The sequence below is a fragment of the Malaclemys terrapin genome, chromosome 13, assembly GCF_027887155.1.
Source record: "Malaclemys terrapin pileata isolate rMalTer1 chromosome 13, rMalTer1.hap1, whole genome shotgun sequence".
NCBI classification, from domain to species: Eukaryota; Metazoa; Chordata; order Testudines; family Emydidae; genus Malaclemys; species Malaclemys terrapin.
Genome location: NC_071517.1, coordinates 39,074,449 through 39,087,669, shown reverse-complemented (window position 1 = coordinate 39,087,669; position 13,221 = coordinate 39,074,449). Strand labels below are relative to the sequence as shown.

Genomic DNA, 13,221 nt, shown 5'->3' with positions numbered 1-13,221 from the left:
CAGATGGGAAACTGAGGCACAGAGCAATTAAGGTCAGAACTGTCCACTAACTTTGAGTGTCCAAACTGAGACACCTATGGCCTCATTTTTCAGAGTACTTTGCATTCTTATGGCATGTTACACGTCCACACCACACTCCCACAGAATCTGCTGGCAGTGGTGAGTGCTTTGTAGTTTTGCAAATTAGGCCCCAAGCACTCCCAGGATACTCCTGTGCCAGGGGCGGACAGGGAGCAGGGCTGGGCTGTTAAACCAGCCACATGTCCCTCAGGGAAATACCAACCCCAAGAGGGGAAAATTCTTGGCTGGGAGGACCAAGCAGCTCTCTGGAGTGATGGTACCAGAATGCAGCCAAAAATCTGGAACAAAAGGGCCAGTTTGTGACTTGCCTAGTCTTCCAGGGTGAACAGACATGGTGAATGACATGAGGCTGTAATGTGAGAGAACTGGTACGTTTAGAAGGAGGAGGTATATGCGCAGGCAGAAATCTCATGGATAAGTAGAAATTCCCACCTGATGCCAAATTGTGAATATGCAGAGCAATGAAGAAAACGACATAGCCAGGCAGAGAGGAGCTCACAGTGAAGCCACGAAAGAATGAGAAAATCCTCCTCTTCATTATAACTTGTTCTGAACAACAGGAGAAACAAATGAAACCAAACCTGTGTTAGCAAACTGCTGGGATTTCTCTACAAGTGCAGCGAATAAGCTACAGGACACAGAGTGTGTTGCAGTACACAGGGCAGAAGCTTACAAACATGCCATGCCCTATGAAAACAAGACTAAATGTATCATTAAACCTCTTACACTCTTGTATACATTGTTGCATGAAGCTGGCCAGATCTTTGATGTTACCCTGGTCCCTTTGTGCCTCTCCAGCAGTGCCGAGGGGCCGGAAAGCCAGTGCAGGCATCCAGCTGGGAATTCTGTCAGCGTAAGGGAATCCTCAGGTGGTGTAAAGCTACCAGCTCTAGTCACCCCCTTGCAGCCCCGTCTCCCCAGGGTTGAAGGGTTGTTGGGGTGTGGTGGGATGGAAAGGGTGTGGCTGGAGTGCTGCTGAACTCCACTGATCCCCCTCAGATGTGATGGCCCTTGGGGGCTGCTGCCTGCTGGGGCAAGATGGAGAAGTCCTGAGGCTGCTTTACATAATACCAGGATCTGAACTGGCTTCTGGCAGCCCCAGGAATTGGGGCAAGTAGAAAGTTGGCAAAAAGCTACTTTTGTCCTTTCTTCCCCCCCGTAAGTCCAGCACTGAGCAGCACTGAGAGGACACTGCAGCTCTCAGACTGTCACTGAATCCCTCACACATGCCTGAGCCCAGTTCTGAAACTACATCACTGGGGCAGGTGGACAGGACCCCGCGTCCCTTAGGAGGATGCCCTGACTGCCAAACTACAGCGTCATTCTCACATACTTGGTCTCTCTGCCCAGTGACTGTTTAAGTTTTTAATCTCGGCAGGAGAGATTGAGGAATCCCCACATTGGAATGTCCCATTGCCCTGTGATTACAGCAATCTTGTGAGAGGTGGGAGACCTTCTTCAAATCCTTTGCCCCCCCCGGCAGAAGGGGGAGTTGAACCTGAGTCTCCCACATCCCAGGGGAACGCTCTAACCGATGGGCTAAGCACTGTAAGGGAGGCAGCAGCTCCTCCTCCCCCCAGTGCTTGTATCAAGAGAAGCCTTAGGCCCCAGACCCCAGGATAGGGGTTCCCAGCTGTGGGTCATTAGCAGAGATAGGCACTTCCCTGCAGCACCAGGGAGGGGCTTAGGACACACCCTCTCCTTGGTATCTCCCATTGGCTACCTAGTTTGGTTTGTGTGGATCCCATTTTTAGGTGCATCTCTCCCCCATTCATTGTAGAGGGACCCTGGGAGCCTAACCCAGGCTTTGTGGACTCCAGTGATTTTCAAGGTGTCTAAAAGTTCATAGATTCATAGATTCTAGGACTGGAAGGGACTTCGAGAGGTCATCGAGTCCAGTCCCCTGCCCTCATGGCAGGACCAAATACTGTCTAGACCATCCCTGATAGACATTTATCTAACCTACCCTTAAATATCTCCAGAGATGGAGATTCCACAACCTCCCTAGGCAATTTATTCCAGTGTTTAACCACCCTGACAGTTAGGAACTTTTTCCTAATGTCCAACCTAGACCTCCCTTGCTGCAGTTTAAGCCCATTGCTTCTGGTTCTATCCTTAGAGGCTAAGGTGAACAAGTTTTCTCCCTCCTCCTTATGACACCCTTTTAGATACCTGAAAACTGCTATCATGTCCCCTCTCAGTCTTCTCTTTTCCAAACTAAACAAACCCAATTCTTTCAGCCTTCCTTCATAGGTCATGTTCTCTAGACCTTTAATCATTCTTGTTGCTCTTCTCTGGACCCTCTCCAATTTCTCCACATCTTTCTTGAAATGCGGTGCCCAGAACTGGACACAATACTCTACCAGCGCAGAGTAGAGCAGAAGAATGAATTCTCGTGTCTTGCTCACAACACACCTGTTAATGCATTCCAGAATCATGTTTGCTTTTTTTTGCAACAGTATCACACTGTTGACTCATATTTAGCTTGTGGTCCACTATAACCCCTAGTTCCCTTTCTGCTGTACTCCTTCCTAGACAGTCTCTTCCCATTCTGTATGTGTGAAATGATTGTTCCTTCCTAAGTGGAGCACTTTACATTTGTCTTTATTAAACTTCATCCTGTTTAACTCAGACCATTTCTCCAATTTGTCCAGATCATTTTGAATTATGACCTTGTCCTCCAAAGCAGTTGCAATCCCTCCCAGTTTGATATCATCTGAAAACTTGGGCATTGCAACACCTAAGCCCCTTTGTAGATCCAGGCCAAGGCCCTTTGCAACTTATCAAGGTGTCTAATGCATTAGGGAGTCTATGTAGACATGTGAGTTTGAGTGAGTTTATTTGGCTGTTTGTGTTTTTCTTTTTCTTTCAGGTTATTTCAGTTACAGGGTCAACTGGGTGAAGTGGGATTGTGTGTTTGGGGACAGTTTGAACCTTTGCTCCCTTGATCAGCCTCAATCAGCCTTGTGATCACTCTCCCCCTGTGTGATTAATGAGGGGTAGGGCTGACCTAGGAGAGAAGGCCCCAAAAGCCAGAGGCTAAGCAACCAATGGACCGCAAAGAGAGGAGTTTGTAGGAGGGAGTAATACTATAATTGTTATGGTTAGGAAGGGCTGCATCGCCAGTGCCAACACTGCTCCTGTCTCCTTCACTTGCGCCTACATCCAAACAGACAGCCTAACCAGATCCTGGTGTCGATTTGCAGAGACTGTGGCCTGCATTTCCCATTCACAGAAAGCCAGGCTGGGGAGCGGGGGGATGGGGGGGGCGGAAACGGGACATCCAGTGTGAAGGGTGCCTGCTTGTGGAATCTCTCAGGAAGCAGGTGGGAGAGCTACAGGAAGATATGGCCAGGCTGAGGAGCATCCATGCACACAAGGAATTCATTGACAGTATTCATATGGAGACTTCCAAGGCTGAGGAAGCTATCCAGCTACATATGACTGCTGTCATGCCACTGGGGGGAGGAGATATGGCTCTGTCACAAGTAGGACACTGGCTGCTGGTTACTTCTGGCTGCAGGCAGCGCTCCACCCCTACTCCCAACCCACCCACCATGGTGATGGAGAATCATTATGCTGCCCTGGCAATGAGCGATGAGGAATCACCCCCAAAGGTTGAAGAGGAGAAGACATGTACCCCCAGGGCTGTGAGGATCTCAGCCACCACTCCCAGGAGGAAACGTAGGGTAGTGGTGGTTGGTGACCCTCTTCTGAGGGGAACGGAGGCACCCATCTGTCGCCCTGACATGGCATCCCAGGAAGTATGCTGCCTGCCAGGGGCCCGTATCCAAGATGTTACAGGATCATCGGGCCCTCTGACTACTACCCCATGCTACTCATCCATGTGGGCACTAATGATACTTCTGATCTGCTGAGGGTCATACCTTGCAGGGACTACAGGGCTCTGGGAGTAAGGGTGAAGAAGTTGGGAGCGCAGGTGGTGTTCTCTTCAGTCCTTCCAGTCAAGGGTAGGGGCCCAGGCAGAGACAGAGGCATCCTGGAGATGAATGCCTGGCTGTGAAGATGGTGTCACCAGGAGGGCTTCGGCTTCCTTGACCACGGGATGCTGTTCCTGGAAGAAGGACTGCTAAGCAGAGATGGGGTTCATCTATGGAGGAAGGGGAAGAGCATATTTGGATACAGATTGGCTAAGCTAGTGAGGAGGGCTTTAAACTAAGTTTGAAGGGGACAGGTGACCAAAGCCCACAGGTAAGTTAAAAACATGGAGACCTGGGAGAAGGTTCGGAATCTGGGGGGGGGGGGGGAAGCATGGGCTGTTATAGCAGGGATAAGGGAGAGAAGACAGAATGGGGAGAGGGGGCAGAAATCAAATCAGTATCTTAGATGTCTGTATATTAATGCAGAAAGTCTGGGAAATAAGCAGGAAGAACTTGAAATGCTAGTAAATAAACAACTATGACATAGCTGGCATCACAGAGACTTAGTGGGATAATACGCATAACTGCAACATTGATATAGAAGGGTACAGCTTGCTCAGGAAGGACTGGCAGGGAAAAAAGGGAGGAGGTATTTGTTGCCTTATATATTAAAAAATGTACACACTTGGACTGAGGTTGAGATGGAAATAAGAGTTCATGATTACAAGGAACGGTAGGAGGGAGAACAGCAAAATAAAGACAAAGGATTTCAAGAAGGCAGACTTTGGCGAGCTCAGGGAGTTGATATGTAAGATCCCATGGGAAGCCAGTCTAAAGGAAAAAACAATTAAAGACAGTTGGCAATTTTTCAAAGAGACATTATTAAGGGCACAAGAGCAAACTATACCACTGCATAGGAATGATAGGAAGTATGGTAAGAGACCACCCTGGCTTAACCAGGAGATCTTCAATGATCTAAAAATCAAAAATGAGTCCTACAAAAAGTGAAAACTAGGTCAAATTACAAAGGATGAATATAAACAAATAACACAAGAATGTAGAATTTGTAAGGCCAAGGCACAAAACGAGATCAAACTAGCAGGGCCGTCCTTAGGCATATGCAGCATACGCGGCTGCTTAGGGCACCTGAAAATTTGGGGAACCCCTGGGTCTAAGTATCCATCCTCCCGCCTCTTCCAGTCCCTGTTCTGACCTTTTCTGCAGGCTCCCACAACTAGCGGCTGCAGCCTGGTGAGTCTTACTACTGACAGGATCTAGTAACAAAGGCCTGGTCCACACTAACCCCCCACTTCGGACTAAGGTACGCAAATTCAGCTATGTTAATAATGTAGCTGAATTCGAAGTACCTTAGTCCGAACTTACCGCGGGTCCAGATGCGGCAGGCAGGCTCCCCCGTCGATGCTGCATATTCCTCTCGCCAAGCCGGAGTACCGGCGTCGACGGCGAGCACTTCTGGGATCAATCCGGGATCGATTTATCGCATCTAGACAAGACGCGATAAATCGATCCCAGAAGATCGATTGCCTGCCGCTGAACCAGGAAGTAAGTGTAGACGTACCCTTAAAAGTGAAAAAGCCTCCAGCCTGTCAGACCTATTAGCACAACACTGAAAGAGCCATTCAAGTGGTAATGAAGCCATTTAACAGGCATTTGCCAACCCCTAGGTATATACTGTCAGTTTCTGAATTTACTGTGGATTACTGTAATATTTACTCAGAACATGTTAGTCTACAGGACCTTAGTTTAAAATTTGCTTTAAAAATATTTCATTGGTGTGTTGCTGAAGATTATAAAATCACATCTCTAAAAAAATCCTTGTATAGATTTTTACATGCACAATCTGACTATTCATCTTTAACCTTAAATGCTTGGACCTTCAGACATATTTTTTTTTAAATAAACCGATCAAAACACCACCCTTATCTAAAATACACATTTTAATTTTAATTACTATAGTACAAAAAACTTGCTTCCAAAGTCTTCCTGTCCTTTCTGTCCATCCCTTTCTCCCTTTACCCCTCTGTTGAAGAGAGCCCTTAAAGGGACAATACCCCTTTCCTGCCAGATAGCTGGACAAACGAGTTTCCCTTTCTTTACTTTTGACTATCTGATGAACTACACCTCTACCTCGATATAACGCTGTCCTCGGGAGCCAAAAAATCTTACCATATTATAGGTGAAACCACGTTATATCAAACTTGCTTTGATCCACCGGAGTGCATAGCCCCGCCCCCCCTCCCCCCGAGCACTGCTTTAACACATTATATCCAAATTTGTGTTATATGGGGTCGCGTTATATCGGGGTAGAGGTGTAGTTTTAAGAGAACCCTCTAGTAAAATCAGTACCTTAGTAAGATATAAAATCCTTTGTTATGCCTAAAATCTTTGGAAACATATTGTTTTTAAGTTGGTGAGATTTCATAAACATGTCCATTGTTATGGAGCTCACACAAAGTAAATTAGTGTTCCCTCTTTCTAAAAGCAATGAACATTGTTATGAACACACTAAACCTCTGTGACTGATTAATTTAAAATAATGTCTTTGTTTCAGTGAGTTAAATATGTAGTAATCTGGAATGCTTACTTTATGAAGGTTTAAGAGTACATTTAAAATATAAAATCAGCTTAGAAATACTGATTAAGCAAATGTAAAACAGAGAAGAGCTGCATCATGTATTCCATAATATTTAATGTTGTATTCAGCAGGACAGCTGACTTGCCCTTATTACAAAGTTTTTGCAAATAAATGTCTGACAAACTTCAGGGTATATCAAAAAACCCGTGACTGACATTTTTTATTCCCAAATTTAGTGTTTTTAATTAGGTACCTTCTGCATGTCCAGGCTTCACCTTCTGGCATGCAGTGGAAAACATGCTCCATTTTCTTTACAAAGAAATTGCAGAAGAGTGGTTTTTTTTTTTCAAATGTCATTTGCTTAATTTGGGGTCAGGGATTTGGCTGGAAGGGGTGATCAGGGAGCGGGAGGGAAGAGAGGAGGGATACAGTGGGGAGAGGGTGGGGCCTGAGCAGAGTGGGGGCGGGGCCTGCGGCAGAGCAGGAGTGGAGTATGGCTACAGGTGGGCTGGGGAGCTAACCTCCTCAAGCGGCAGCTTCACCCACCATCCATGACAGCAGGTAAGAGCGGATTGGCTCCCGCACACCCAGTGCACACTGCAGTCTCCTTAGGCAGGGGCTGTATTCACAAAGCCGAATGCGTCGGCGCCGCGCATTCTGCATGAGGGAGAGGGTACGGGTGTGTCTGTGGGGATCTGTGACTCTCCACTACCATGAGGCGGGTTGGGCGACTCGGTATCCTTTGTTGCCTCATCCCTCCCCCCCCATAGGGGCACTAGTTTAATTATACTGCATAGGGGCCCATAAATTCTAAGGACGGCCCTGCAAACTAGCTAAAGACATAAAGGGTAACAAGAAAATATTCTACAAATACATTAGAAACAAGAGGAAGACCAAGGACAGGGTAGGCCCATTACTCAAGGGTGGGGAAAAAAATAATAGAAAATGTGAAAATGGCAGAGGTGCTTAATAACTTCTTTGTTTCAGTTTTCACCAAGAAGGTTGGTAGTGACTGGACATCTAGCATAGTGAATGCCAGTGAAAATGAGGTGGGATCAGAGGCAAAATAGGGAAAGAACAAGTTAAAAATTACTTAAACAAATAAGATGCCTTCAAGTCACCAAGACCTGATGAAATGCATCCTAGAACACTCAAGGAGCTGACTGAGGAGATATCTGAGCCATTAGCGATTATCTCTGAAAACTCATGGAAGACGGGAGACAGTCGAGAGGACTGGAAAAGGGGAAATACAGTGTCCATCTATAAAGAAGGAATAAGGGCAACTCAGGGAATTACAGACCAGTCAGCTTAACTTCTGTACCAAGAAAGATAATGGCGTAAATAATTTGCAAACATCTAGAAGATAATACGGTGATAAGTGACAGTCAGCATGGATTTGTCAAAAAGAAATTGTGTCAAAGCAAACTGATAGCTTTCTTTGACAGGGTAACAAGCCTTGTGAATAGGGGGGAAGTGGTCAACCTGGTATATCTTGACTTTAGTAAAGCTTTTGATACCGTCTCGCATGACCATCTCATAAACAAACTAGGGAAATGCAAACTAGATGGAGCTATTATAAGGTGGGTGCAAAACAGGTTACAAAACCATTCCCCAAGGGTAGATATCAGTGTTTCACAGTTATGCTGGAAGGGCATAACGAGTGAGGTCCTGCAGGAATCAGTTCTGGGTCTGGTTCTGTTCAATATCTTCAACAATGATTTAGATAATGGCATAGAGAGAACACTTATAAAGTTTGCGGATGATACCAAGCTGGGAGGGGTTGCAAGTGCTTTGGAGGACAGGATTAAAATTCAAAATGATCTGGACAAACTGGAGAAATGGTCTGAAGTAAATAGGATTAAATTCAAAAAGGACAAATGCAAAGTACTCCATTTAGGAAGGAACAATCAGTTGCATACATACAAAATGGGAAATGACTGCCTAGGAAGGAGTACTGTCGAAAGAGATCTAGGGGTCATAGTGGACCACAAGCTAAATATGAGTCAACAGTGTAACACTTTTGCAAAAAAAGAGAACATCATTTTGGGATGTATTAGCAGGAGTGTTGTAAGCAAGACATGAGAAGTAATTCTTCTGCTCTACTCCACGCTAATTAGGCCTCAACTGGAGTATTGTGTCCAGTTCTGGATGCCACATTTCAGGAAGGGTGTGGACAAATTGGAGAAAGTCCAGAGAAGAGCAACAAAAATGATTAAAGGTCTAGAAAACATGACCTATGAGGGAAGATTGTAAAAATTGGGTTTGTTTAGTCTGGAAAAAAGAAGATTGAGAGGGGACATGATAACAGTTTTCAAGTACATAAAAGGTTGTTACAAGGAAGAGGGAGAAACATTGTTCTTCTTAACCTCTGAGGATTGGACAAGAAGCAATGGGCTTAAATTGCAGCAAGGGCGGTTTAGGTTGGAGATTAGGAAAAACTTCCTAACTGCCAGGGTGGTTAAGCACTGGAATAAATTGCTTAGGGAGGTTGTGGAATTTCCATCACTGGAGATTTTTAAGAACAGGTTAAACCAGTGGTGGGCAATCTGCGGCCCACGGGCTGCACATGGCTGCGGTTCAAAAATGTTTAAACAAAAATGATTTTTTCATTAGAAAATGACTTTTAAAAAAGAACATTAAAAATGAATTTTCTTATTATTTGAATGTTTCTAATTTTTCAGTGAAATGATGCTGAACAAGAATATATATTTCAAACTGATTCAAAATAGGAATTCTAATCAAACCAAATCAAAACATTTTATTGACCCCTCCCCTATTCTTGCTAAAAGAATGATTGAAAAAAGAAAATAATTTTGTTTCAATAACATTTGATATAAAATGATAAGTGTATACACTATTTCAAACAAAACAAAAGTGAATAATTATTGTAAAATAGTGTTTTAAAATTAGGGTTTTTTATTACCTTTAGTTTTACAGATTTCCTCAGGAAATCTCCTCTCCAATCGTCTGCCAACCAATGTATAAATATGCCTCTTTTAATTATGTCATGAAATCCCTATTCAGCAGGATAGCAGAGCTCATATTCTGCTTTAGGCACATGCTTAATTCCCTCTCATTTCAGAAGGAGAACAAAAATTTTCTGTTTTGATTGATTGTGGAAATAATTTTCCTTTTTTCCCTTGAAAGTATCAGAAACAAAACAATTCAGCCCCACAGTCAGAGGTAGGAAACTGTAACGTTAACAGGCAGAAAGACAGAACAGCCGGGAGTGGCACAGTAAATCTCTTCCAGTATTCTCAATACAGGAAGTTATTTGTTACAAATCTCCCTGGGACGTCACTGAGAACAAGATCGGGCCCAGTGGTCTTGAATGAAACATACCCGCAAGAGAAACAAATGACTAAATCAACCTGCCGCACAAATCTCGAGTGACAATAATCTGAAGAGCATTGGAATGTAAATCATTTTGAATATACTTGTAATATACTGTTTAGATAAAGAGTAAAATAAATGTCACAGGATTATTTAATCTTCGTGTTATTAACAATCTGGCCAAGCAATAAGCAGTATATATACGGGGATATAAGGAATCATTCTGAAGCAAAGTTAACCTACCTGACTGGTCCTTCTGTGAAGTTTTCCAGTCTTCAGGGGGTGATCAAACTTCATTCGTCTTGTTGAGATGATTTACATTGTAAGTGACTATTTCAGTTGATCACATTCTAGGGCTAATGCCCTGGCTACCAAATAGCTGCAGTTTTCTCAGCTTTTCCTCGCCCTTTTGAAAAGAAATATTTGTATTCCAAGCAGAGAACGGGGCCTTCCTTTTACAGCACTGCCCGAGATGGAAAGCGAAAGGAAAGTCACACAGGCGGTCATGTGACCAGATTAGCCTTTTCTCTTAAAGAAACAGTCACAGGCCTGCTGAGCTGGAGGGGTCCATGCCCAGCCAGCAGACTCCGGCATTCAGGTGGCCCAAGACACCCAGAGCCATGGCCGTTCTCTGCAATGCTCTGCCGAAGCGGTCTAGGGAGGGCTGCGTTATTCCTCCACCGAGGCAGGACCCTTCCCCACACCCCTCAGGAGAGCTGAGCTCAGCAGCCCCCTTGCAGCGCACAAGCCAGCAGCAGACCGAGCCCGGTGGGTTCCAGGGGCCAGAAGCAGCTGTGCTGTCTCTGCCTTTGTTCCTTAGTTTGTTTGGCCATTCAATTTACTGTAGTCCCCAGAAAAGCAGGAAGAACAATATCTCTCTTCAATATCCTTCCCGGATCCAGATCACTTGGGACACCCAATTGCTTGAGTCTGCTGGGACAGACCCTTCCAGCTCAGCAGGACTGTAGCTGTTCCTTTAAGAGAAGACTCTAATCTCCCTACACAGCCGATGAAATGACTCCAACTTTTCTAGTTAAAGCATTACTTTTTTCAGAGTGGTAGCCATGTTAGTCTGTATCAGCAAAAACAACGAGGAGTCCTTGTTGCATCTTAGAGACTAACAAATTTTTTCGGCATAAGCTTTCGTGGGCTATAACCCACTTTGTCAGATGCACGGAGTAAAAAAAAGTAGGCATCAAGAATTGTAACTTAGGGTTACCATACGTCCGGATTTTCCCGGACATGTCCGGCTTTTGGGGGCTCAAATCCCCGTCCGGGGGGAAATCCCCAAAAGCCGGGCATGTCCGGGAAAATCGGGAGGGAGGGAGGGCTCGGCCGGGGCCTCTTTGGCCGGGGACGGTGCGGGGCCGGGCCGGGGTCGCGGGGCCGGGGGCATGGTGCCGGGCCGGGCGCGGTGCCGGGCGGGGAGCCAGGGGTGTGGTGCCGGTCCGAGGTCCGGGCCGGGCCCGCGGGGCCGGGAGCCGGTCTGGGGTCGCGGGGGGGTGCGCTGGGCCGCGGGGCCGCGGGCCGGTCCGGGGTCGCGGGGCCGGGCCGCCGGGGGGTGCGCTGGGCCGCCGGGGGCCGGCAGTGCTGGGCGGGCCGGGGGTGGTCGGCCGGAGCCGGCACCCCAGGGCCCGAGCCGACCCAGGCTGGAGCCGCCGGGGGGCCAGCCTGGGCCGCGCCTCCTCCCCCCACACTCCCCCTTACCTGCTTCAGGCTTCCCGCAAATTAAATGTTCGCGGGAAGCAGGGGAGGGGGCGGAGACTTTGGGGAGGGGGCGGAGTGGGGGCGGGGTGGGGGCGGGGTGGGGGCGGGGCCGGGGCCCCGTGGAGTGTCCTCCATTTGGAGGCACAAAATATGGTAACCCTATGTAACTTCAAAAACCAGTAGTAGAGCAGCACTTCAATCTCCCTGGACACTCAATAACAGACTTAAAAGTGGCATTCTTCAACAAAAAAACTTCAAAAACAGATTCCAACGAGAAACTGCAGAACTGGAATTAATTTGCAAACTTGAAACCATCAAATTAGGCCTGAATAAAGACTGGGAGTGGCTGGGTTACTACAAAAAATAATTTTCCCTCTGTTGATATTCACCCCTTCTTGTCAAATGTTGGGAATGGGCCACATCCACCCTAATTGAATTGGCCTCGTTAGCACTGACCCCCCACTTGTAGGGTTACCATATTTAAAAAATAAAAAAAGAGGACACTCCACGGGCCCTGGCCCCGGCCCTTTCCCATCTCTGGCCCCGCCCCAACTCCGCCCCATACTCCGCCCATTCCCCCAAAGTCCCCGCCCTAACTCCTCCTCCTCCCTCCCAGCCACACGAAAAGGGCTGCCCAAGCGCTACCGGCTTCACGGTTTGCCGGGCAGCCACCAGACCTTGTGCCCCCGGCCGGCGCTTCCCCAGCACAGCTGGAGCCCGGGAGGGGAAGAACCCAGCCGGGGGCGCAGGGTCTGGAGGCTGCCCGGCAAACCCGTGAAGCCGGTAGCGCTCGGGCTTTGGGCAGCCCCTATGCCTCCGGACCCTGTGCCCCCGGCCGGGCACTTCCCTTCCCGGGCTCCAGTTGCTCTGCTCCTCCCCTGACTCTTTGGCTCTGTTTAAGAGCCAAGCTGCCCGAGCCAGTGCTACCGGCTTCGGGCAGCCCCCTTGCCTCCAGACCCTGCGCCGCCGGAGCAGAGCAGCTGGAGCCCGGGAAGGGAAGTGCCCGTCCGGCGGCTTGGGGTCCGGAGGCAAGGGGGGCTGCCCGAAGCCGGTAGCGCTGGCTCGGGCAGCTTGGCTCTTAAACAGAGCCGAAGTCTGAGTCGGGAGGAGCAGAGGAGCCGCGGGAGAGGAAGTGCCCGTCTGGTATTTTTCCCGGACACGTTCGGCTTGTAGGAATGTGTTGTTCCCGAATCGTCTGCCCACGAGAACAGCAAACTGTTCCCTTGGCAACGAGGCAGGAGTGACCTTGTCCCAGTGTCTGTATTTGGGAAACTTATTGGCAACCTGACATCACCCTTGCAGCTGGTGTTCACGTGCACAAGAGATGGGTTTGCTATTTTATGTAATTGTACACAGCATGTTTTCTTCATGCATAAGAATGTAACCACTAAGAAGAGTTGTAAACAAAGTAAGGAGAAGAATAAAAACCCCAGGAAAAGTTTTCCTGGGAGGCTTTTTGCTTGAGGCTTTCGAAGCTCTCTAGCTACCAGAAACCTGGTGTTCTATTTCCTTTCCTGTGTCGTCACCACACAGGTTTTTGGCAATTCCCCCCGAACGGGGGTTTGATTGCCGAAAAACCAGACGTATGGTAACCCTACGTGACTGGTGCCCGGGGCCGGGGCG

General features: G+C 47.5%; 1 protein-coding gene and 1 long non-coding RNA gene across 2 annotated transcripts in view; one reads left to right on the top strand and one right to left on the bottom strand.

The window, feature by feature from the left end:
• Positions 1-519: 519 nt before the first annotated feature.
• On the bottom strand, positions 520-4,188 carry LOC128847266 (uncharacterized). The gene is made up of 3 exons (XR_008446883.1): positions 3,969-4,188; positions 820-1,106; positions 520-630 (listed from the first exon to the last, which is right to left on the bottom strand). It is a non-coding gene; the product is annotated as an uncharacterized LOC128847266 (long non-coding RNA).
• A 2,921-nt stretch (positions 4,189-7,109) lies between these two features.
• The window catches only part of LOC128847371 (butyrophilin subfamily 1 member A1-like), a 35,502-nt gene continuing 29,390 nt past the window's right edge, over positions 7,110-13,221 (top strand). Inside the window, exon 1 of the mRNA XM_054046760.1 lies at positions 7,110-7,119. Coding sequence (XP_053902735.1) covers positions 7,110-7,119 — 10 coding nt within the window. The remainder of the gene's footprint in view (positions 7,120-13,221) is intronic.